This window comes from Ahaetulla prasina, chromosome 2 (assembly GCF_028640845.1).
Source record: "Ahaetulla prasina isolate Xishuangbanna chromosome 2, ASM2864084v1, whole genome shotgun sequence".
In the NCBI taxonomy this organism is placed as follows: domain Eukaryota; kingdom Metazoa; phylum Chordata; class Lepidosauria; order Squamata; family Colubridae; genus Ahaetulla; species Ahaetulla prasina.
In genome coordinates, this window is record NC_080540.1 from 210,066,621 (window position 1) to 210,093,465 (window position 26,845).

Genomic DNA, 26,845 nt, shown 5'->3' on the forward strand with positions numbered 1-26,845 from the left:
TAAAGGGAAATTATGCTACAGTCCATCATAGCAGTTTAATTCTATGTACTAATAATTCTGAAGCTCTGATTTGGAACTTATAGCCTGATAATTGACCCAGATAATTAGTTAGATAGTTCTACCAGCTTAGTTACTTTTTTTGCTTTTCTAGACCATCCCTTTCCAGGAAAAGAAAGAAAATGTTTGTTTGCTAATACCCTGTTAATCTTATCTTTAATCTTATGTGTTTTTAAAAAAGAAAAGAAATAAACCTCTTTTAATATGTATAAAGTTGGGTTGTACGGGCATATGTGCAACACAGAAGACTGCAGAATACTCACATAAGTATTGTAACAGAAGATGCAAAGTGGCAGCCATGTATTTACAAATATTCATTAATTATAAAATGAAATAAATCAAATTCGCCTACCATAGGGTGCTTAATTTTGTTTCTATTTCTATACAACCCTCATTTTGTTCTGATATTGAGTATGTTTTCATTCCCAGTTTTTATTTATCTGCTTTTGGAAAACTGTGATAAAAATGCCGAGTGTGAATATGATAAAAAAATCAGTATGTTAATATTTAATAGTCTAATTAATTTATAATACAGTAGTTATTAATTTTGTACTCCCCACTCATTTTTTATTGATCTGAAAAAGCTAAGGAAGTGTTGAACATGATTAGTGGTTGGATGGGAAACAGCCAAAGAATCTCAGGGCTTCAAATTAAGATAATGATAATAATAATAATAATAATAATAATAATAATAATAATAATAATAATAATAATAATAATAATAATAATAATAATAATAATAGCTAGACATGACTGAGTTGCTAAACTAATCCACTGGGCATTATGTAAAAAATACGACTTACCTATATCCAAAAAGTCATGGGAACACAAAGTGCAAAAAGTTGTCGAGAACATGAAGATCTTGTGGGACCTTTGAATACAGACGAATGGTTATTTAGAACACAACACACCAGATATCACAGTCATCAAAAACCAATGCATATAATTTATTTATCTCGCTGTACCAGGAGACGCCAGAGTCGAAGAAAAAGAACTAGAAAAAATAATGAAATATCGCGACCTGGCCATCGAAACTCCCCAATTATGGATGAAATATGTGACAGACAGTGATACCCATTGTCATCGGGACCCTTGGCACCATGTCCAAGAATTTTACACAGTACATCATGAAATTGCAGTTCCTGCAATAACACCAGTAGAACTGCAAAATACTGCACTACTCGGAACATTGTATATTTCAAGAAAATACTTGGTCGATACCTAGGATGCTGGCAGCAACCCATATCAACCATCAGTGCCAGTTAATAATATTTGTGATACATTTTTAAATGTTCAGTTGACTGAGTTTCATGTTTAATGAATAAAGTAAATAATAATAATAATAATAATAATAATAATAATAATAATAATAATAACCAAATTAAAAATATTTAGAGAAGACAAAAGCCAAATATATTCATATATTCACTGCAGTTGAGTTTGACCAAAAAAATTATCTTATTTTCCCCATTTTAAAAATATGCTTCCTTTTGCAGTGCAATGCCTGATACTCCATTTAAAGACTGGTGTGAATGAATATGAATGAATGAATATTTTAATTTGTATACCGCCCTTCTCCCGAAGGACTCAGGGCGGTGAACAGACAGATAAAATACAGATACACACAATAGTTAAAAACATCCCTTAAAAAACTAATTTAAATTTGCCCAAATGTTAAAATAACACACTCCCCCATAAAATTACAAAACTTTAAAAACCCATCAAATTCAATTAAAATTCAAAGGTAAAAATCAAGCTAGTCCAGCCATACGAAATAAATAAGTTTTAAGTTCACGGCGAAAGGTCCTAAGGTCAGGTAATTGTCGAAGTCCGAGGGGAAGTTCGTTCCACAGGGTCGGAGCCCCCACAGAGAAGGCCCTCCCCCTGGGGGCCGCCAGTCAACACTGTTTGGCTGACGGCACCCTGAGGAGTCTCTCTCTGTGGGAGCGCACCGGACGATGGGAGATAGAGGCCGGCAGTAGACAGTCCCGTAGATAGCCCGGTCCTAAGCCATGGAGCGCTTTAAAGGTGGTAACCAATACCTTGAAGCGCACCCGGAAAACAACAGGTAGCCAGTGCAGTCTGCGCAGGATAGGTGTTATGTGGGAGATCCGAACTGCTCCCTCAATAACCCGTGCAGCCGCGTTCTGAACTAGCTGAAGTCTCCGGGTGCTCTTCAAGGGGAGCCCCATGTAGAGAGCATTGCAGTAGTCCAGGCGAGAGGTAACGAGAGCATGAGTGACTGTGCATAAGGCATCCCCGTCCAGGAAGGGACACAACTGGCGGATCAGGCGAACCTGATAAAAAGCTCTCCTGGAGACGGTCGCCAAATGATCTTCAAAGGACAACCGACCATCCAGGAGCACGCCCAAGTTGCGTACCTTCTCCATCGGGGCCAATGACTCACCCTCGACAGACAGCCGCATCTGCAGCTGACTGTACCGAGGTGCCGGCATCCACAGCCACTCCGTCTTGGAGGGATTAAGTTTGAGGCTGTTCCTCCCCATCCAGACCCGTATGGCTTCCAAACACCGGGACAGCACTTCAACAGCTTCACTGGGGTGGCCCGGGGTGGAAAAGTACAGATGAGTATCATCAGTGTACAGTTGGTATCTCACTCCAAAGCCACTGATGATCTCACCCAGCGGCTTCATATAGATGTTGAACAGGAGGGGTGAGAGAATCGACCCCTGCGGCGCCCCACACATGAGGCACCTTGGAGTCGATCTCTGCCCCCCTGTCAACACCGTCTGCGTCCGGTCAGAGAGGTAGGAGGAGAACCACTGATAAACGGTGCCTCCCACTCCCAACCCCTCCAACCGGCGCAGCAGGATACCATGGTCGATGGTATCAAAAGCCGCTGAGAGGTCTAATAGGACCAGGGCAGAGGAGTAACCCCTATCCCTGGCCCTCCAGAGATCATCCACCAGTGCGACCAAAGCTGTCTCTGTACTGTATCCGGGCCAGAAGCCGGACTGGAACGGGTCTAGATAGACAGCTTCATCCAGGTACTGGGGTAGCTGACATGCCACCACACTCTCTACAACCTTCGCCGTGAAGCGAAGATTGGAGACTCGCCGGTAGTTCCCTAAAACAGCTGGGTCCAGGGAAGGCTTCTTGAGGAGGGGTCTCACCACCGCCTCTTTCAAGGCCGCAGGAAAGACCCCCTCCCGCAAAGAAGCATTTGTAATCCCCTGGAGCCAGCCTCGTGTCACCTCCTGAGTAGCCAGTACTAACCAGGAGGGGCACGGATCCAGTAAACATGTGGTGGCGTTCAGCCTACCCAGCAACCTGTCCATGTCCTCGGGAGTCACAGGATCAAAGTCATCCCAAACCACCTCAACAAGACGGGTCTTGGAACCCTCGCCTGGATCTACCCAATTTTGATCCAATCCTTCCCGAAGCTGAACGATTTTGTCGTATAGATAACCGTTAAACTCCTCGGCACGCCCTTGTAGGGGGTCCTCCCGCCCCTCCTGTTGAAGGAGCGAGCGGGTCACCCGAAACAGGGCGGCCGGGCAGTTATCTGCCGACGCAATGAGGGAGGAAACGTAGGAACGCTTCGCAACCCTCATTGCCACTAGGTAGGTCCTACTATAGGACCTAACTAGTGTCCGGTCAGCCTCAGAATGGCTGGATCTCCAGACACTCTCTAGGCGTCTTCTCCGGCGCTTCATCTCCCTCAGCTCCTCGGAAAACCAAGGAGCTGGTTGAGACCGACGCCGGGTCAGAGGCCGCAAAGGCACGACACGGTCCAAAGCTCCAGCTTTGGCCGCAACTAGTTCTTCAGTCGAGTCGTGGGCCAGGTGCTCGGGAAACGGCCCAAGCTCCGTCAGGAACCTCTCCGGGTCCATCAGGCGCCTGGGATGGAACCAACGCATTGGTTCCGTCTCCCTGCGGTGGTGGGTAGCGGTCAGAAAGTCTAGACAAAGGAGAAAATGATCTGACCATGACAAAGGTTCGACAACTAAATCATTTAAAACCAGATCATTAGACCGCTGGCCAGAGATAAAGATCAAGTCTAGGGTGCCTCCCCCGACGTGGGTAGGGCCGTCAATTAATTGAATCAGGTCCATGGCCGTCATGGAAGCCATGAACTCCTGAGCTGCCGAGGACGCTACGCCGGCTGATGGCAAATTGAAATCCCCCATGACCAACAGTCTAGGGGTTTCAACTGCCAACCCGGCCAGCAACTCCAACAGCTCAGGCAGGGCTGTTGTCATGCAGCAAGGAGCCAGGTACATGATCAACAAGCCCACCTGAGTCCTACGACCCCACTTCACGTAGAGGGATTCACACCCAGCTATCTGAGGCACAGTGGTTTCCCTCGGCTCGAGACTCTCCTTAATAATAACCGCCACCCCGCCACCCCTACCCTGGGCCCTCGGCTGATGGAATGCTCGGAAACCTGGTGGGCACATCTCCACTAGGGGGACCCCCCCTTCGGTGCCCACCCCAATTGTAATTGGTGTGGTCCAATTAAAATTGTGTTCCTTGATTAATGGTTTAAGGATTAGTGTTTTTAATTTCTAAAATGTGTTATGTTTTTCTCTACATGACTGTTACTATTGAACTAGTCCTATTTGAAAAAGCATAAATAATTTTTTGTCAAGAAATATTACCAGTAAGCAACTCTGCTTCCATGTTTTATTCCAGGTTTGTTTATGGTTTTAAATATGAGAAAAAGAAGGTAGATACCGGCATACCCAGCTTACAGTAGCTTGAGTCTGATTGTTGTTCAGAATGTCTTTATGTGCCATAGTTTGAAAAGATTATGAATATTGCTCATCTGACAATGCTAAAACCTTCAGTCTGATTAGATTTAAAGAATATCTGGTTTGTTTGTTTGTGCACATGAATTTATTCCAGGTTTGTTTATGGTTTTAAATATGAGAAAAAGAAGGTAGATACCAGCATACCCTACCTTACAGTAGCTTGAGTCTGATTGTTGTTCAGAATGTCTTTATGTGCCATAGTTTGAAAAGATTATGAATATTGCTCATCTGACAATGCTAAAACCTTCAGTCTGATTAGATTTAAAGAATATCTGGTTTGTTTGTTTGTGCACATGAATTTATGCCTTGCTTTGCATTCTTCCTACTCCACAAGTGTAAGTAAAAAACAATTTTAAAATGATTGCCATATATTTATAGCTATTGTTATAACTATGTATATACTTTATAATCAAGCCTACTTTGGCTCATGTATTGATTGTTTAACAAATCACTATTTAAAATAAATCCTGGTTAAGCAAGATGAATGAACCACAGTAATGATTGCTTTGTTGGACATTTATCACTCATTGGTATAAAAAAGAACTATGCCAGCAAATATTCTGAGTAGTAAAGCATGACTGCAATTAAAACAGAAAAGTAAAAAATGTGATTCAGCTTTTAAAACCCTAAAAAGGCTGGCAATACTGAGAACTAAACAATCTGGTGGGAAACATTCTATACTAATATATTTTGGGATGGAAGAAATTCAAGGCCCCATTCTTCCTCTCTTACATAAAAGCTTAGGCATCTCTTATCAAAACAAACAAACGGTAGCTTCAACAACTAAAACAGTTTTAGGCTGAAGCTCCTATTTCCTTCTGTTTTCTAGGTTTAATTGTGATTTTTTTTTTGCATACTCCAAGAATGGATTCCTAAAACATAAACTACAGTATGCATTATAACTGGCAATGCCTGGATTCTCATAAACAGTGTCACAATTGAGTTCAGTGTGTGAATCCATTCTAAAAGTCTGTGTAAATGCCAAGAGCATAGACTTAGCATCTAGCCACAATTGTACAAAAGTGACAATGCACACACAGCGACATCACAATGTAAAATTGCTTTTAATATTTACATCCCTATATCAGTCACAAGTATGTAACTCATGAGATGACCATCATATCACTTTAATTTTTTATTGGAGTAGTATTCAAACATGAAAAATGCAAACATGATCAATCAACTAATCAACCAATCAAAATTTACTGTTTGGCCCATAGCCAAGGCAAGTATAGAACTGCAACTAAATCCTTAGAAGAATATTTTTAAAAAAATATTTAAAACCCCTGATGCTCCCTTTTGTCTTTGTGTTCATTTCTTTCAGCCTAGCACAACTCTTTCACATGTGGTTACACAAATTTTTATGCATTCTCTTCCCATGCATGTGAAAAGCAAGCAGAGTGATCTCATGGAGATCAGGCAAGCAAAAATAGACAGTATTGTATGACAATTTGGAAACTTCTCAATTAATCTCAGTGTCTAGTCCATTTTGAATCTTTTTTATTAAACAGCATACTTGTACAAATCTTGAAGAATTTTTAGCAGGCTTTCAAACATAATGCCTTCATTGGTTAGGTTCTCACAATATAGGAAATTATAGTTTACAAATAATCTTCAACTTACAACCAGAATTATGATAAAAAATGCCAATCATTAAGTGGGTCATCATAAAAACTTCAATTTTACAACATTTTTGTGGTAGTCATTAAACATAGCTGTTAAGCAAACATGAACCCATTGTCTGCAATGGGCTGTTTTTGACAGAAACAGGAAGTAAAGACCAAAAAAAAGGTCTCATAAACCTTGGTCATGTGACTACAGGATGCTCAAATGGCCATAACTTCAATCACATTTGGAGAGGAGGGAACTGGCAGCCATCAAAGGTTCGAATTTGGGGTGGATGGCAGCCATTAGAACTTCCAATCAGGTCATAAGTATCTTTTGGGGGGGAGTCCATCATAACTTTGAAGAGTTATTAAGTGGCTGTTCATAACTCAAAGACTAAGATATGCACTTGTTTACATATAAGTGTCCAATGAGATTAAGGTGGTACAAAAAAATCATAAGCTAATAAAAAAACCTATGTTGTATAAACCAGACAAGGATGGTTTGCAAACCATTGATATTATATCTTATCAAAGCATCGAAGGAACACAGCTGAAATGTCTTGCTATTATTCTTCTAGAATTTCCAGTCAATGTAGCCATACAGACGCAAATGTTTTAATAGAATAACAGAGTTGGAAGGGACCTTGGAGGTCTTCAGCCTTCTTCTCAAGCAGGAGACTCTATATCAGTGATGGCGAACCATTTAGGCACAGAGTGCTCAAACCGCCAGAGCATCGGCAAACCGACGACCAGCTAGATGGCATGCCTCAGACACCTGATAACCAGCTGGCCAAGCTGGGGCGATGGCGCAGGTCCCCACAGACAGGGCTCTGCATGCTACCTCTGGCACATGTGCCATAGGTTCACCATCATGGCTTTATATCATTTCAGACAAGGGGTTGTCCAATCTCTTCTTAAAAGCTTCAGTGATGGAGCACCCACAACTTCTGAAGACAAGTCATTTCACTAGTTAATTGTTCTGTTAGGAAATTTCTCCTTAGCTCTAGGTTGTTTCTCTCCTTGATTAGTTTCTATCCATTGTTGCTTGACTTGTCTTCTGGTGCTTTGGAAAATAGGTTGACTCCCTCTTCTTTGTGGCAGCCCCATAAATATTGGAACACTGCTATCATGTCACCCCTAATCCTTCTTTTCAGTATAGCTATTTCCCTGCTAAATATTAGACTACACTATCAAACTGTATAGTCATACTGTATACATAATGTCATCTCTTGCCCATTGAAATACAATACATAAATTTAAACTCTTGACCGTAATTTGAGAATGACTGTTTTTCCCCCCAGATTTTTATCCTGCCTTTTTTCATATAGAACTCATGGTAATGAACATACTAAGACTACTACTTCTATTTTCCCCAACAAGAACAATTCTACAGGGTGAGCTGGGCTGAGGGAGAAAAACTGGCTCAACCAGTCACCAAGCTGCTTTTCATCTCAAGGCAGGATCTGGTTAAAGTTCCTAGACAGGAGACTAGGCCAGATCCTTAACTATTACACTTAACTGGGCTCTCATTTTAGTATCTTGTCATTTTATCACATCTTTATTGTGTTATCATTTATTTGTATGTATTTAATATATTTTATCTGAAATGTAAAAATTAAAATTCTGATAGCTTTTAGAAGATCATAATATTTCAGTGATCATAACATAGCAACTCCTAGATTAGTAAATTCTCCTAGACGCACATCTACTGCTAGATGGGCAGATTAAGTCCATGATCAGAAGTGATTTTGCCTAGCTTTGATGTGCCAGCAGCAGCCAATCCTGGAGCAGCAGGATCTGGCTAGTGACTCATGTCTGTGTCATTACTTGATTAAACTTGTGTTGTGTGCTTTGGATGGGTTGCCTCTGTAGACCATTTGGAAATTGCAATTGGTTCAAACTGCTTCTTGTTGACTAGTGTAAGTATATTATGTTACTTGCAAAAGATATTGCAGCTGCTTTCCAGGAATAATGGGATCCCTCTCCAATAGCCCACCAGAAATCTCTAAAGATCCAGCTTTTGCAGACAGCTTTACAAGAATTAGAATTGGATGTCTTTTAAATAGTGGTCATTATGTACTATAATTATGAGAAAGTACTGTACTGAATTTTTATTTTAAGGTTCTGTTGCATTCCATGCTGTACAAAATATTCTGTTGCATTTTACTATTCAAACTATAGCAGAGACATCACTCTGCCAACAAAAGTGTGTATAGTCAAGACTATGGTTTTCCCAGTTGCAATATATGGCTGTGAAAGTTGGACCATAAGAAAGGCTGAGCGCCAAAGTATGGAACTTTGAACTATGATGCTGGAGAAGACTCCTTCAAGTCCCTTGGACTGCAAGTCCCTTGGACTGCAAGACGATCAAACCAGTCAGTCCTAGAGGAGATCCACCCTGACTGCTCTTTAGAAGAACAGATCCTGAAGATGAAACTCAAATACTTTGGCCACCTAATGAGAAGGAAGGACTCACTGGAGAAGAGCCCAATGCTGGGAACAACTGAGGCCCAAAGAAGAATGGGACAAAAAAAAATGAGGTGACTGGATGGAGTCACTAAAGCAGTGGGTGTGAGCTTAAATGGACTCCAGGGGATGGTAGAGGAGAGGAAGGCCTGGAGGAACGTTGTCCATAAGGTTGTGATGGGTCGGACACGACTTCACAACCCAAAACAACAATTCAAACTATACACTGTATTTCTAACATATTCCAATGTGTAGTTTTATTGTGAGGTGAAGATTTGGCAGCATACAAAAATGAGAAAATTGCTTACACGTATTTTAAGTGTTTTTTTAAAAAATTAGTCAGGAAATAAGTGCAACAAAACAGTGGAAAAACTTTCAAGATAAATGTTGCGATACAACTTAAACCGTGTACTCCGAAGAATGTGCTACCCCGTAGTGTACAATTCTGTCCTCCTTAGTGAGGATTTTTTTTTTTTGCCGTTTATCTATCTATCTATCCATCTCCCAGAGAAAAAAAGAGCAATGCCCTTAGATCGCACTCGGTTGCCGCCTGTTGTTGCTGCCTCCGAAGCGTTCAGGCGAAGCGACCTCCCAGGCAGCCGCGCGCATCTTCTTGCATTTCCCCCACCCCCACCCCACATTCTCAGGCACGTTCAGTCACGCGCCCAGGGCACGCTCGCAGGGCACAAACGCTGTTCGACCAAGTCTCCAACGTCCGGGGCAAAGCCAGCTGCGCGCACCTCTCTTGCGTGCTTCCCCATTTCCCCCTCTTCCCCCTCCCCTCCCCTGTGCCCGACGCTCTCGCGCAGATCCCGAAAGTCCCGGCAGAGGGGCGGGGAAAGAAGAGGCGGAGGCGAAGCAGGGCGTTGAACATCTTGTCACGCATGCGCTTGGCCGGCAACCCCGCCCCCCCGTCCGCCCCTCCTTTTTCTCGTTTTCTTCCTGAGAGAGCGGTTGTTCGGCTCCCTTTCCCTTCCCTTCCCCCTCACCCTGTCCCGTCCCTCGCCGCTTCCTTCCTCCTGTCTTGCCATGGATGGGTGAGTACCTGCCTCGCCCCGGCCCTTGCGGATTCTCCCCGCCGCTCGCTGAGGAGGAGGAGGAGGAAGAAGAAGAGGAAGCGAAAGGACTCCCCCTCCTCCCCCTTCAGTTTCGCGTGGCCGTCCCGCATTCGGTGGCGGCTATCGAGGCTCCGGAGATGCACAGTTTGAGCGGGCTACGAGGCGGCGGGGCAGGCGGAGTAAGGCGCCGAGGGAGCAAATGAGACCTCGGTCCGACTATTAGGCGAGGAAGTGAAACCAGTGGGAGTGGGGCGGGGGTGTCGTTCCCCTTGCCCTTGGACTACCATGCTCATCGTCCACTCCCGCAAAGGCGCGGGTGACGGAAGCTGTGGTCTTGGAAGTCCTCACCCGGAATAGGACTCTTAGAGGAGTCGTTGAGAAGCGAGTCCCACCGCCCTTCCTTGTTTTCTTCCGCCTTCCTTCCTCGGAACCCGGGTAGCGAGCGATCCCCTGAGTTTTTTGTTTTTTTTTTAACCTCGCTTCCCGGTAGGCGTGGGAAGACGAGGAAGAAAGGAACCGGGTTTAAACTGTGGTGGGTTCTCCCCTCCTTTGATGAGGGTGAGGCGAAAATCAAGACGCGATCTTAACTTTCCTCAGGTGTGGCTGGCCGGCGCCCATAACCCAGCCCTTAAACTTCTCGCGCAATTTGGAATTGGGTCCCTCGGTGGCCTTTTGTCTCCGTAGAAGAAAAACCAGTGGGGGAAGAAGAAATAATAATAATAAAAATGAAATGAAATGAAATGAAAAGCAGGCGATCGATCTCTCTCTCTCTCTCTCTCTCTCTCTCTCTCTCTCTCTTTCTCTCTTTTCCTTCCCGCCCCGTTTTCTTTTCCTCTTCGTCTGCGACAATAAAAGGGCGAAGGAGTCCTCTGGCTTTTTCCTTCTTTCCTTCCCCACCCCTCACCCGCGTTTGTCAGGTGTGGCTTTTACGACTTTTATAAGAGTTCTGCTATAGGAGTTGCCGCCGCTTGGATCGTTTTCGGAGTTGTGCGCTTGGCCCCAGAGGTGCAAACAAATGAGGGGTGTGTGTGTGTGTGTTTGTGTAAAAGAAGAGTTTGCGAAGCAGACGAACGTGGTCTCGAGGATGGGAGGTTCCCCACCGAGAGTGAGGAGAGTTGTTGTCGAAGCGCGTCACGCCTTTCCAACCACCGGAGAGGAACACAACCAGGAAATCGAGAGCGCCGCCTTAAAGTTAAAAGGTGGCAGACAGGCCCGAGAAAAGACTGCAAAAACTCCAATCTTCTCAATTGTGTGTGGTTGTCCCCCCCTTTTTTTGTGTGTGGTATTGTTTTTTTTGGTTTGTCGAGCAGCCGCTTTCCATAGTATATGGAAATGCCGGCAATGACGGCTGACAAAGCTTGCAAGTGGGAGCTTGATTTTGAGCCGATGAAGTCTGTTAACTAATTGATTGGAACTCTCCTCTTTCACCGCTATGAAAGTTAGACCTTTTTCCCCCCCTTAGTTTGGGCTGATAAAATGTTTAAATACCGCAATGGCTGAAAGATAGATGCTCATATCTTGGTCTTGACACTCCAGTGCTTTAGTAATTCCATTTCTAAAGCTCCTCGTCTCAGCCAAGCGACTCAGGTGGCTGACAGTTCTAAAACTATAAAATAGCTAAGACTATACAACAATAAAAACATCCAAAAAATAGCTTCTGCTCTGTTGACTGTTTTTAACATTCATTGAAGTATGTATTTTAAATTCTGTGGTTTTTGCGAAGCGATATAATTAGGTACTTTTTTCCGAGATAGGATTTCTATTATTCTGAACCTAATATTTCACGCTAATATTTGAGTTGAACGTTGTTCGCCTCAGGTGTCACAGTTTTGGTAAGAAAATAGGATTAGAAACATTTGTGCCCATGTTCTGTTCTGATATAATAATACTACAATTTCTCTTCACATTTTATCTAAGCAAGGAAGTATCTTAAGTATAATGAATTGTGAATTTAATTTATTGGTAGTGACCATTAGCAAAACAAATGTGAAAATTTATTTTCAAGTTTTACAGAATATAGGAATATTGCAAATGGTATTACTACTTTTTTGTTTAAGACTGCATTGCTATAACAATTTACTTGAGGAAATAATTATGTAATATGAGATTTCTGAGGAGATAGGTATATAATTTTATTATACATTAAATAGTATAACTAATGAAATTCAGGTTCTTGATCTATAATTCTTATATAGAAATTCAGCGGCAGCTTGAAATTCCTGGGTTACGTTTGTTGCATGTTAATTTCTTTTAATTGAGCAAATTGAACATTGTATTGTAAAAACATAGTATTTCCTATTCTGTTATGAGAAGCTGAACATATAACATACCCTCTTGGAAATTTTAAGATGATATATCAATTATATGATTAGATCATGTGGAATTTCATTTCTAAAAGGATTCCAAACATTTTTTTGCAATGTGGCATTTCCCTTTGTCAGCTGGGTTTGGTATTAATGCAAACATTTCCTTTAGAAAATAGAAAACACCAATATGATTAGCCCACACTTCTTTCCTTGCTTTTTTCCTCTATCTTTCTTGCATTTTTTTGGGCCATAAATGTAATATGGCAAAAAATAATACCATGCATGTTTTAATTATTATGCTCTGTGAGCCACCCAGAGGCTACTTGACAGGGAAATTATATTAAATCTAATAAATAATATATTTAAAGCAAAGGAAGCTGGGATACTCAGGAACTGCGTGTATAGTGCTTTATCTTGGGGAGGGGTTGTCAAATGGGTTAGAATATGTTGCTTCTGCCTTTATATATAGATACACTGTGGTCCATGCAAAGAGGAATTGGCCAGAAGCAGGAAATGCCTAAAATGGTACTAGTTTTGCTTAGATGGCTCATTCTAAAATGGGGAATAACAATGTGACTACATAGAACTTTTTGATAATGATGATTACACATGATTTGTTAAGAATATATATATTTATTTTAGTAATGGTAGTACCTTGACAGTCTATTTGAGACTGTGTCCCAATATTTCCTGAAAATCCTAAATAAGTACAAAAGCATCAACTATATGACGGAACAGATAGATTTTAAATCTTTTCCTTTGATGAATGTGTTTTAAGATTTTATGAGGAGGTTCTTTTATTTCTATAATTTGGGACACTTTGGTGGATGTACAAGACACAAGATTTTTAGTGGCTACTCATGGACTTTGCAATTCCTTGTCAAGGAATTATTATTATTATTATTATTATTTATTATATTTGTATACCGCCCATCTCCCGAAGGACTCAGGGCGGTTCACAGCCAATAAAACAACAGAAAACATATAATACATATAAAACAGCAAAAAGAATAGACAATTAAATTCAGTTGATGCCTTAAAACTTTTAAATACAAATTTAAAACCCATTTAAACCCCTGATTTAAAAACCCCAATTTAAAACTACGTTCAAGCTAGTCCATGATGTAATTCACATTACATTCAAATTAAATCAATTAATTATAAAATCTTTGTGCTTGATGTAACTTGAATTCAATTTTTTCACTTAAAAATATGTTTTATTTCAAATCTCAGGTAAACACACTGTGTTTTAGAAGTTCTTGAGGAAGCTTGGGTTTTGTGAAAGTGAAACCTAGAATGTTTTGATGCTTTTTGTTTTAGGCCATACAAAATCTTGCATCTTATAGAGTGAATAGAATAAGATTAGTGTACCTTGCCCCTCCTCCCTGCCATGGCCTGTGCCCTTTTGCTGATATTCTCAGTGCCTTCCTTTCCCTACCTTCTTTTAACTATTGGTAACTTGACACTTTCTCTTTTGCACATCCTATGTGGTGGCTTGGCCATTAGCTTTTCACCACTTAGTTGTCATTGTTAGCGTTTTCACTTCCTCCAAAATACTTTCGCCAGAATAGATTAGTCCGCACATGGAATACTTCATGGATTGTTTTAATGATGGTAATGCAAGTTACAAACTGTTGTTTTCCTTTTTTTATTTTCAAAGTTACATATCTTTGACACCTTCTGAAATAAAGCATATTTTTCTTTGTACTATTCAACGCTATAGAAATAGGTTTTGGTATTGTTATCAAATATTCAATTGATTTGAATTGTATTAAGAATTTTGCTCCTCTTATTTTCAGTTATTCAACACATTCATTTACAAATTTTCATTACATTAGGCTAGTTTTTGATAATAGCATTTCAAGCAATCCACTAATGTGTCCTATTGGGCATCTTCTGGGAAAATAAATTCTCTGTGCTTTCTTCTGAACAGCTGCTGCAAAATGATTATTGTGAAAGTTTTTTTCAATGTATGCCACATTGTCTTTTATTTCTAGAGCATTGAGGTGTAGGAGGTATATCACTTGAGGTATAGGAGGTGTCTTATATAAGCAACTAGGATGCACAAAACATTATGTGCATGAATTTTTCTGTAGACAGAACAACTGCTTTTGGGTGCTTTGTGGCCCAACCATTTTAAGTGTGCTTCAATTATGAGGAATAAAATAGTGTTGTATTTTTTTTTCCTGGAAGCAGATCAAAATGCAATTGATGCAGGCAGAAGAGTTTGTTTTGGATGGGGGGAGCAGGAAAAAGGCAAGGCTTGAGGGGTTTCTTTGGTAATCATATGTGTGGAGATTGGTAGCAACAATAGATTAGTAGCAGAGAAGGAAGGGAAGGCACTGGGTAGATTTGATAGGTAATGCATGGGACATCAGTGGTGTTTGAGGAGAGGCAGGAAAGGAAGAGGCTTGGAAATCGTTGGACAGAAGAGGAAGGTGTGTGTGCAGTGTATAGCCTTGTTTTACCCATTCCATAAAAACACTCGGAGCCATCTGGATTTTGCCCAAAACCTGGAACAATCGAAACATTTGGATTTCATTTCTTTGCCATGGCTGAATAATACTGGATGGGCAGTACTTCTGGAATGTAATTTTCCCTTTTAAATGACCTATAACCTCATGTATTAGCCTGAATATTAGTTTCCTAATGCTAAATTTCTTTTGATCTTTTGTACATTGGCAGTATACTCCATAGCAAACTTTGTATTAGGTTTTTAAAATTATTTTGAGAGTTTGTGATAATCTTGTCTGTAAATATTCAGCAACGTGCATTTCCTGATGGTTTCAGTAAGGAAGAAACTGATTCTTCGATAGACAAAGATACGTCGCAATGGATATTGCTCTAGCAATCCAGATACAGGTTAGCTATTATCCACTAGATATTTGACTTCTTTAATTTCTTCCTTACATTTATCCAATGATTATTCTGCAATATATACTCTGTTGGGTGAACTGAATCCTGATGATAAATGACCAAACTCTATCGATGAAATCTGCAAATTCATCTGCAATGATGAAATCAATGAAATCTGCAATCTCCTATCTGGAGAATTGGTATATAATCACACTAAGCAGTTTTTATAAATTACAGTTCATGCTGCAATTTTATTACAAAGTTATTCATACTTGCTTCTGTAGGATGGACTTTGTTTGCAGATGGAAGGATAAACTGCATCATCCGACATAGGTGATGTAGCTGGAACACTGCTATCAGATGACTTTGAAATAGAAGACAAGCTCCACTTCACTGAAGCAGCAGTTCCAGTAGAAAGATTTTCATGCACATGTATGCTCACAAGGTGAATGTGGTTTCAGAGAAGCCATGCTGAACCTCCAAAGACCTTTAGCGGCAAGTTTAGAGGGGAATGCAGCCCTAATAAAAATAGATTAATATTGAAAGTAGTGTGGGGATAATCAAGATAATTTCATATAGAGACTCATCCAAACAAAAGAAAGCAATGTAACTAGGGATCTGCTTTTTCAGTATTAAAAAGTACATATATGGATCAAAATGAAATAGTAAAATTCTTGTTTCTGTTTGTTTGATTTAAACAAAATAATGGGGTTTTTTTTCCAGATGAGAATTCCACTTAGTACCTTGAGAAACCAATACAGAAATTACAGCCAGAAAAGATACTCCTTAAAAATAAGATGATGTAAGATGTTTAGTAAGCTGAATCCTTGATACTGTTCAACATTTTTGGATTAAGGTATTTCATTCAAGCATCCAGTCCTACTATTTCATTGCTCCATTATTTGCTTTTTTTGTGCAGTTCCCTGTGTTACCACACAAGCAACATATTTATTAAAATTTCCTAAAAGTGATCTCTTTTCTCGATTTGGTTTTAATCAATAGAAAGCTAACTTCAAGGCTACACATTTCTTTTGCACTACAGGCAAATGTATACTTTATATTTCATTTTCTATTCTTCTCTTTATCCCTTTCATAAATCCAAAGTGTATTTCTATTTGAAACTTATGCCAATGATTTGTACCAATTTTATACCATTCTGGGTTTTCTGCCTGGCCTGTATACTGTTCTACTAATTGATCTTCAAGCAGTTTCCTTTCACCACTGTTCCTTAGCTGATACCAATGTCCTTGATTTCAAGAACAACCAGACTGCCCCCACACCAATCATTTTAATGCCTCCTTTTCTCTACCTCAAGGACAATGACAATGCTGTCGCCAGTGTGTTTTTCCCCTGGTTCTTCTTTGACCCTGTTCTTCCAAATACTAATGGACATAAGTGGCCATTAGTCTGGACACAGATCACCCCAAAACATCTATTCTGAGCATGGACCAGTTCATGCATAGAACATGTAAAAATGTACAGTACAGGTAGTCCTCAACTTACAATCACAATTCATCCCACAATTTTTGTTGCTAAGTGAAACATTTGTTAAGTGAATTTTACCACATTTTACAAACTTTTGTGCCATAGTTGTTAAGTGAATCACTGCAGTTGTTAAGTTAGTAACATGGTTGTTAAGTGAATCTGGCTTCCCCATTGATTTTGCTTGTCAGATGGTCACAAAAAGTGAACTCATGACATTAGGACACTGCAACTGTCCTAAATATGAGTTGCTAAGCATCCGATTTTTCATCACATGACTATGTGGATACTGCAATGGTCGTAAGTGTGAAAAACAGTCATAAATCTCTTTTTTCAGTGCTGTTCTAACTGTCAATGGTCACTAAGTGAACTGTTGTAAGTCGAGGACTATGTGTATTTTCAAATATTATGCAGTGTTTTTTTATAAGACAATCCTTGCTTTGAGCCTATAATTTAATAGTAAAAATACTAAAGCAAACAAATCCAGGTACGAGTTCTTAAAATTCTTAAACTGGTTTTATAGTGGTCCAGTGCATTATTCCTGTGAAGGTCATTCTGGCAAAAGAAAAACCAAAATGTCAGTTGATTCTAACTGATCTGGAAAAACAGGTTTTGCAGTTTGCCTTGCTCCGATGCAGCTAGGTGGAAAAGATGAGCGCTTGAGGATGCAGCTGCTGCTTATAAGATTGTAAATCTAACCATGTTGCAAAATATTTAATGTGTTATCAGTTCAATTTTGCTAGCTAGGTTGAAAGTAAATTCCACTGAATATATTGGCATGTTAAATATGACAACATACTTTAAGTATTTCATTTTTCACAACTATATTTTGCTTTTATATGATCACATTAATGTGTAATATTCAGATATCTTTAATTTTAGAGAGCTATAATTATGAGACTCGGTAGTGTACAAAAAACTATAAAACAATCAATGAAATATAATGGCATGTTAAAGACAGCATACAATTTAAAATTGGATTCCTCATAAAAGAAAACAGTCACAAGATGGTTCCATCTTAACAATAAATACAATCAAACCATCTGGGAGAGCTCTGTCTTCATTTGCATCCAGAAAGTTGTCAATGTGGGGGAAGATTGAACTTTCATGTAAAGGTTTGTTCAGTAATTATAGGTGCCTTCAGCCCCCTGATTTATGGTAACTGAAGCAGTCAGATATTAAAATCGAATGAGATTGTAGATAATTCATCAGGAAAAAAATCCAATTTGTTTCTAAACATTTTACCTTGATTTTTTGTGCTCAGTTCGATTTTTTCAATAATCTAAGGCAGGGTTGTCAAATTCCTGGCCTGTAGGCTAGATGCATTACGTGCTGGACACGCCCACGCCCGGTTTAGCAAAGGGGAAAAAAGTACTGATATGTCACGCAAGGACGCCGTGAGTTTGACACCTCTGATCTATGGTAACTTTTAATAAAGACTTTAGCAACACTGTACTATAACTGCTACGGTGTGAGTGAGCTTGGAATTGACAATGTAATGAAGTGTCTAAAAAACATGATGTTTAGATTTCCCTTTGTTGGTTTAGCAGTTCTACTTATTTGTAATTGCTTGAATGGTTGAAAAGAATATTCCCAATTTTTGTAAATAACATAGCACACTTGCTTCAAAATACATCTTAGCAGCTGCAAGTCCACACTACCATACTGGTAACAACTTTCATGACAGAATAATTGGATAAACTATTAATTTATATGATTGTTTTCCTGCTACTAATTTGTATAGGATGCAGTTAATACTGCAGAATTTGTAGCAGTTTCTATTCCTATTGCATGCATGTAACTGCATGAATCCAGCTGAGTTTCAAAAGGCTAATATGATTTTTTTTTAAAAAATTATGAAAATAGCCTTTTGGCAATGATGGGTAATTAATTCCATGGCTATAGCCATCTTTAAAGAAAGTCTACTGAACAGGAGTAACCTGCTTTTAAAATTTGTGAAAATGAGGCGCTAAGTAAGCAAGTTCTGACAAGTCTGCACTATAGTCGTACTTTAAATTTACATTTCTCCAATATAATGTGGAATCCTCCAACTAATATGACCATTAGTTAGGCATGATGAAACTGTTCATCATGTGTATGTCAAGATGGTTGCCAGGTTAGGAAATGTATAATGTATAAATAATATAATAGCATGAATATGAATGCATATGCCATTAAAATGACTCTGTACTACAAATAGTTCCTAAGTATTTATAAGTATATATTATAAGTTTATAATTTATAATTATAAAATTATAAGTTTCCTGAAAATGTTTAAAATTATTTCTTTAAACCTTGATGGCCAAAACATGCCATATGGTTTCTGTGAAATAGTAAATATTTGTTGAGAAATATAATTATACTCAGTGAATGCTTTTGGAAATCCACAATCGTTGACATTAATAAAACCTAGGAAAATTTAACACTTTAGTTTGCATAACCAAAAGTGGTGAATATATTTCTCTATTTGTTCTGCTTACTGTATGACTTTGTTAACCCAGCAACAATTTAAAATTACAGCGTCTTTTCTGGCTTTACTAAAAGGTATGAGTTTTCATGAATGGTTAGTCATTTCATCAGATGCATGGAATAGCTAGACTGATTTCAGATTTGAATTGAGGTGAGGAAAGAAAGAAAGACAAGTTGGTTATGCAAATGCACATGAGACAGTTTATAAATACGTTATCAATTAACTGTTGTTAAATTGTGTTTAAAAAACCAAAGTTTTCTTAAGACCTTCTGAGTTTGCCTAAAATATGTTTAGGTACACAAGTTCATCGATTTTCCCGTCATGCTGATGTTAAAAGTTCCATATATCCAAAGCTGATTCTTCAAAGTTTGCCATACAGTATTTTGAAAGGTTGAAATACTCTGATATTTGTTCTTGTTTTAAATCCCAATATCAACTTATGTCCATTAATTATTTTGCACAAAAATTCCTGATTTGTCCAATGTAGAATTCAGAGCGGCATGACTGGCAAATAATGGTATATATTGGAGGAAGAGCATGCAAAGGTACTTATCAGTGTGGGAGCAAAGCAGGCATTTGGGTTTATTGCAGGGTCTGGTTTCCTCATTAGCACCATTGACCTGGTATTTTTTGTTGCTTGGGAGTTCAGTAGTTGTCTGTATTCAATATGAGTCTGCCACCTAGTGCCACCTGAGAAAGCGCAATGTCATTTGTATAGTGTGAGATTTAGCTTATTAATAATGTTTGAGTGGCTTCAGCTGGAAGCTGCAGGTGACAAGCAGTGGCGTTTGATTCACTTTTCTGTGCTCTGTCTTTTAATAGGTCGTCCCTGAAATTGATATAGCTCTATTGATTTGTCTACTTATCTCATTGAATGGGCTCACTCTTATGAACGCCTCTTTTGATTCAGTCAAACATCTGTGTCAAGGGGGTCAGAACAAATTTTGTTGTAGTATAGAGCCTGGCTATGGATGAGAAATTTAGTGGCATGTTCTGGTTTGAAACCTTTTTGCCATTGTATACTGAACAGCTGTCTTCCTACAACGTCTATTCTTCCTCCAAAGTCCACACTTAAAACTTTTCAAATATAAGTGATGGAGATTCAGAATTAAATATCTGGCTTTTGTTATACTTTAATTTCTGACAATTGAATACTTTAACTTTGAAAATTTAGCTGCTTCTATCCTTGTACAAGTCTTAAATAGCAATATCAGAAGAACCAAATTTTATTTGATAGTTAGTCATGTAGTTATACTTTATACTTTTTATACAGTTATACTTTACATTCATTAATTTCTGGTTCTGACTTGGAGAAATGATCAAATTATTGATGACAATTATTGCAGCATGTTTAGATGTTTCTGATAGTATAGTCACACAGTAAATATTTATTTAATATTACATGGATTCTTTTCTAATTTCTTATTTTCTATTATTTTAGTTTCATTATCATGTTTAAATATCTGTATTTCCTGATTCAGTTAAAATACAGTGTTATATTATTAAGATCTTGCTTATATTTTGATTTTTTATATAACATAAAAAAGAACATTCTGAGTGCTTGTATAACTATGATCTTTTCTCCAATTTTGATGATAGAAATGCTTGTACTTTTCATATTAACTTCTTGCTTTATAGATGTATGTCTATTAAGTCCTTTAATTTTGGGTAGGAAGAGCAAATTGAAATTCATGTCCTTGACTTAACAATCATTCATTTAATGACCATTTGAAGCTACAGTGGCACTGAAAAAAGTGACTTATGACCATTTTTCACACACACAACTATTGCAGCATCCCCAAGATCAATTGATCAAAATTTGGATGCTTAGCAACCGGCATGTATTTATGACATTGCAGTGCTGGGGTCATATGATCATTTTTGAGACCTTCTGACAATCAAAATGAATGGGGAACCAGATTCACTAAGAACTGCTATGATTTACTTAACAACTGTGGCAAGAAAGGTCATAAAATGGGGCAAATTTCACTTAATAACCGTCTTGCTTAGCAACAGAAATATTTGGCTCAATTCTGATTATTAGGTTGAAACGACATGTAATATACTTCTTGCACAGCAACTTTTATGTTTTAATTCCTCCTTTCCATTCAAGCCTGAATTTTGTTACTATATTGTATAAACTAGAGTTTTTGGTATTCATTTGTTACGGTTTATCTAAGCTTGTTAGGAAGCTATGTACAGACTCTCCTGAGTTAATAAGTGTATTGTTGAGATACTGTATTAAATTTGCTTCAATTTATGTCGACCATGGGATATTTTTTTAATTGATTCCTTTGTTGACAAGGTCTCATGAGTTTCCGACAGAATGGCTAATAGCTAGGGATTATGAAAGAAATAATTGAAGCATGAGACCACCACAGTTTGATGATACGTGTTCAGGAAAGTTCATTTTTATCCAATAAAGCATAGTTATTTTGTCAGTGATTAAGAAAGAGATTGCATAAAAATTTGTGGAATCCTAACTGAAATTATTTGTCCAGGTAATGCATACTGGGAACAAATAATCCTCTTAAATGTCTTGCTTAGCAGTCTCAGTAGTAGCACTGCATTGTTATGGTGATTTATATTTTATCTATGACTAATAGAAGGAATTTAGTTGATTGATATTGGATCATATTACAGCAACTCAAGTGTTAGGCTTTCAGCTTCAGATAATGATATTCTAAATAAAGTATGTCTGAAAGTACTAATATTGACTATAATTAATTTTATTTATAGAAGCATATTGTTAAACCTGTTGCCTCTCTTTTAAGCTAGTTATATCTGGATGTAAGAAAACTAGACATAATTATTTCAGAAATAATTGCACTTGTAATGTTAGTTAACATACTTTATCTTAATATAATCCAATCTTTTCTCAACTCCCAAAAGAGGAATGGAATAACAACCCCAGCCACATTGACATAGTTTTTGATTTCTGTTGAAATATATTTCTCAGATTGAGCGTGGATATATTAGGGGCTGCCTTGCTCCTTGTAGAAGTAGATTGTATGACATTGATTTTAATCTGTTATTTTTATGAAAACATTCACCCTAAAAGAGTATTACTGTATTATTACCTCTTTCCCATTGTTTATATCTACTATAGCTTTTAAGATACATATTCTGATAATAGTTCAACATATAAATAACACAAAGCAGTTATAACTTTTCTATCTAGTAAATGGGACCATCCTTGAAGCTGTAATGTGAAGCCTTATTTTCATAGTTCATTAGGTTACTAGTGTTTAGTTCTTCTGATTCTTTATATGTGAATGTAGAGACTTTTTCCAAAAAAAGTATGGCATATTTTATCTGTGGGTATGCTTGGCAGGTAAATTAGAAAGACTTTTTGTGTTGTGTATGTCTGAAAAAAGGAATCTCTTTAACAATAGTTGTACAAAGTTTTATCTGATTACTCTTATCTAAGCCTCTCTTTTTCATATTGTGTGTTACTAAACTGTTCCATTTCTTTTGCAAAAACACTCCATAACTCATTTCATTCTTATGATATTTTTTCTTCCTTTAGCTTTATTTATCATTGCCTGTACAATAACTGCTTTTCTAACTTTTCCATTTTCTCCCATTTGTTTTCACACAGTGTTGTTACAGATCTTATAGCAGTCGGTTTAAAGGTAGGAATCTTTTTCTGTCCTTTCATATAAACTTGTTATCCACATTTTTATTATTTCTGGATAACACATTGAAACTTGTGCATCATTATTACTTTTTTCTTGTGGCATTGCTTTATTTCCATCCAATTTCTTTCTTCATGAAGTGGATCTTAACTCTTTAATTCTTAGAGTTCATAATTTATGTTTCTTCCAACTCAGCTAAGGATATTAATAACTTAGAAGGCTGTGTCTCAGTCGAACTGTAAAATATGTGCATTTCACCTCATTCCTATGCTTGGAATGCAGTTCAAAGGTAAGTCATAAAAAGCTGTGACCCATTTCACTCCTGAATAGAGTAGTCCAAAGCATTAAAAAGATGCATGTGGAGCACATTAGCCAGAATCTTACTTTTCAAAGTACTAAAGCAGCCAAGACCTTTACAATGTTTATGTGGTTGTTGGAAAATTGTCTCTAGCTGTCTTCACATGTGTTCATGTGCACAGCCCCTTCACTTTAGTGGTAGTCCCAGCTGAAGTGTTTTTGGCATACAAAGGTAATAGGGGAAGACAGGGTTCAAATTCTGAGATTGAGCTTTGCAAAGCTTTATTGGTTAAATTTATTTGCCACCCATCTCTTATTGAAACAACTCTGGGTGGCTTACAGCATTAAAACATTAAAAGATAAATATTTCTAAAGCAATATAATTGAAGTCACACAATAGAAAACAAATTAAAAAATAAAATAAAATTAAGGATGCTTTAACATTTCAAACATGGTTGGTTTCTTTTACCAACACTTTTTGTGAAGTATCATTTTCAAATGTTTTTCAGATCCACACTGATGAATATTTTTCCAACTACACTCATTAGAAGTGCTGCAATAGCATTGAAATATTTAAGCACCATATACTGTGAAAATTATATTGTGAGCTTTAGTGTTGAATTACCCAAAGATTATTTTCATCCTAATCTCTGCTAAATGTTATGAAGCAGGGATAGGCAACTGGTGCCCTCCAGATATTTAGTTGTTTATATTTTTATTTTATTTTATTTTATTATTTATTTTATTATTTACATATTTTTTCAATGGATTACCTTGCCTTTCAATTAATTCTGTTTTTATTAATTAATTTCTACAAATTAAAAGCATCATTAAGAGTTTCATTAATCCAATGAACGATAAAATACCATTATTTAAATTAGTATGGCCAATGCAAATGGATGGCGGGTATGTAACCTTGAAGGTATGGCTGCATCCTGTTATCTATCCTAATGATAAATGTTTCAAGGAAAATTTCTATATATAATTTACTGGAGCATTTCAGTTAAATAACACTAACATATGAATGTACACATACTCAGACATTTTGTTGAATTTAGTGAGGGAGATGAGTGGTAATATAAGTACAAAATTGAAGCCTATTCTCAGATAAGAGAATAAAAGAGATTTGTGGCCTTAAAAACAAAAATAAGATGTATGTTACTATTAATATAAAGGCCTAGACCAAATGTATGCTGAATCTTGTTTCAGCTATTTAAGAAAGTGAAGCAATTTTTAAACTTAAACTTTGGAAAATGAAATACAATACTGTCAAAAGCATTTTTAAGAGATGAATGAAAAGAAAGTATGCATTCTAAAGAAATGTTTTTATTAGAAGTTTATAACATTTTTTTGGAAGATAATATTTAGTACATAAACAAATATAATTTGTTATATCATTGATTTAATTTAACAGCATTGGATTTAAAAACAAAACTAAATTGTGGTAATGTACTACAGTTTGAAGTCAAAAAGACATTGCATCATTCATATATTTTATGTGTTGCAACGATAGATTTAGAGGAAATGGCATATATTTGCACACCAATGAAAGCACAAATGTTCAGGTGGTGTAGGGATATATGTTTTAAAATATTAGCAGATAGTCAAAGTAAAGCTGCATGCACAATTGATATTAGCAGCCATACAAATAGGTCTTCTCTAGGATGTATGTATCATTATGACACCCTTGTAATGCTAAAATTACCTTAATTCCAGGAGTTTATACTGACAGTACATGCTATCAAGAAAGGGTTTGGTGAATGTGTATGCGTCTGGACTACAGACACAGGACAATGTCGTTGACAGACATAGAGATAAAGCCCTCTTATTTCCTTTTATTTTTCCCTTGTTGTGTATTCACACCAGGAGATTAACAGTGTGTAAAAGCAGAGCTGAAGTATTTAGGTTCTTTTGGTTGAATGGATCTTTACATTGAATGCTTTAAGTTATAAGGTGCTGAACAAATGGTGGATATGACTGGTCATCAAAGTTCTGGCTGGTGCAATGCCCTTGCGATCACATGTTCGTGATTTACAAACTTCCCTGCTGGCTTCCCATATAAGTAAAGTCAACGGGGAAGCTGGCAGGAAGTTTCAAGTCATAAACACTTGAAGCCCTTGTTTAATAACCCAGTACTCACTTAGCGATGATAACTGGGGACTGCTGGAATTGCCATCATTAAACAATGCAATCACATGATATCACGCTTTATAGCTGCATCACTTTAACGATGGAAATTCCAGTTCCAGTTAACATTATTAACCAACTACTATCTCTAATTTGATTTTTTTGGGGTGGAGGGGAAGGAATAATATTGCAAACAGCAAGCATTGAGTTTTCTAGCATAATCAGTGAGAGGAAAAATGTGGTGAAGAAAAGGGAGAGTAAAGAAACATACCAGTTTATTTATTTATTTATTTATTTATTTATTTATTTATTTATTTATTTTGTCACAACATTATATATAAGCATCACATAAAAAGATTATATAGTATATAAACATATATATGAGGTAATATAAGGAAGTATAAGCACATATATATATAAGAAGAAAAAAAAGAAAAGAAAGAATTTCTTTAGAATCCAAACGGGGGGGAAAACATTTGGCACCAAACCTATAGGTCAGTGATGGGTAACGTTTTTGCCATCGCGTGCCAGGAGCGGTGTGTGTGTGTGTGTTGCGTGCGTGTGTGCCCATACCCATAATTCTATGCGCCCTGCCCCCGCGCATGCTACCCCCCCAAGCTCCCCCTGCTCCTGGCATGGTAGGCCCTATTTTTGTTCTCCCCAGCCTCCAGAGCATTTCTAGAAGTCTGGGGAGCTGAAAACGGCCTGTTTGCCAACTTCTGATGGGACCGGAAGTTGGCAAATGGGCCGTTTCCAGCCTCCGGAGAGACTCCAGAGGCAGGTGGGCCTTCCCCAGGCTTCTAGAAAGGCTCTGTCAGCTGGAGAGAGCAAAAAATGGGCCTTCCCCACCACCGCCTAAGGCCCTCCGGAGGCAGAAAAACAGCTTGTTTCCCTACTTCTGGTGGGCCCAGAAGGCCTGAAAATCAGCTACACCAGAGCTGAGCTTGCGTGCCCATCAATATGGCTACGTATGCCACAGGTTCGCCATCACAGCTATAGATCTATATTTGTTATATCTCGGGTGAAGGAGAAAGTCTGGTTAGAATCTCGTAATATAGATGATCAACAATGAAGTATCTGTTTGGACCAATCCACGAATAGTTCTGATTGCTTGTGCCTGACAAAAAAGCTGTAGATCATGCTGAGAGCATAGTTCTGAAGCCTTATGAGAACCTTCTGTGTCCAGAATTGAAAACGACTTGAATTGTTGCTGAAAAGTGGAATAACATAAATAGGAAGCATATATTTAGACACAATTTTCTTCTAAATATGCTTGACTTTAATTTTAAAAAAAGTGTGCAGTGGTTTCAAGTAAGCAACTTCATGTGAAGAGAAGTCCATCTGTTTCTTTATTTTTGGTATCAATATATTAGTAAAATATTAAAATAAAAGGGAGCGTGACAAGTACTGTAGTACCATTTCAATTCCTCTTGTGTCTTATAAATGTATCTTTTTACTATGTGTGTTGATTATGATCCAGATGCCATCCATTCTTTACAGCAGTGGTTCTCAACCTTTATAGTGCTGTGACCCTTTTAATACAATTCCCCACGATGTGGCGACCCCAACCATAAAATTATTTTCATTTTGAATTTATCGCGCCTGAAGCCGTATTGGCCAGTGATCTGAACTGCTTGCGATTGCCTTGAGGACGCAGGCATTAAAGCGGAGACTCCTCCCCTATTAATTTTATCGCGCCTGAAGCC

The 26,845-nt window shown here is 38.0% G+C and overlaps 1 protein-coding gene across 5 annotated transcripts in view; it reads left to right on the top strand.

Annotated features, from left to right (window-relative positions):
- The first annotated feature begins 9,827 nt into the window (after positions 1-9,827).
- PTBP3 (polypyrimidine tract binding protein 3) overlaps positions 9,828-26,845 on the top strand; it is a 61,155-nt gene continuing 44,137 nt past the window's right edge. The window contains exons 1-2 of one of the 5 annotated variants that reach the window (XM_058171082.1): positions 9,828-9,942; positions 22,679-22,712. In XM_058171082.1, coding sequence (XP_058027065.1) covers positions 9,935-9,942; positions 22,679-22,712 — 42 coding nt within the window. In that variant the 5' untranslated portion in view covers positions 9,828-9,934. Of the gene's footprint in view, positions 9,943-15,854; positions 15,982-22,678; positions 22,713-26,845 lie in introns of those variants that run through there. The other 4 variants (XM_058171084.1, XM_058171083.1, XM_058171086.1 and 1 more) reach the window with 4 other exon arrangements.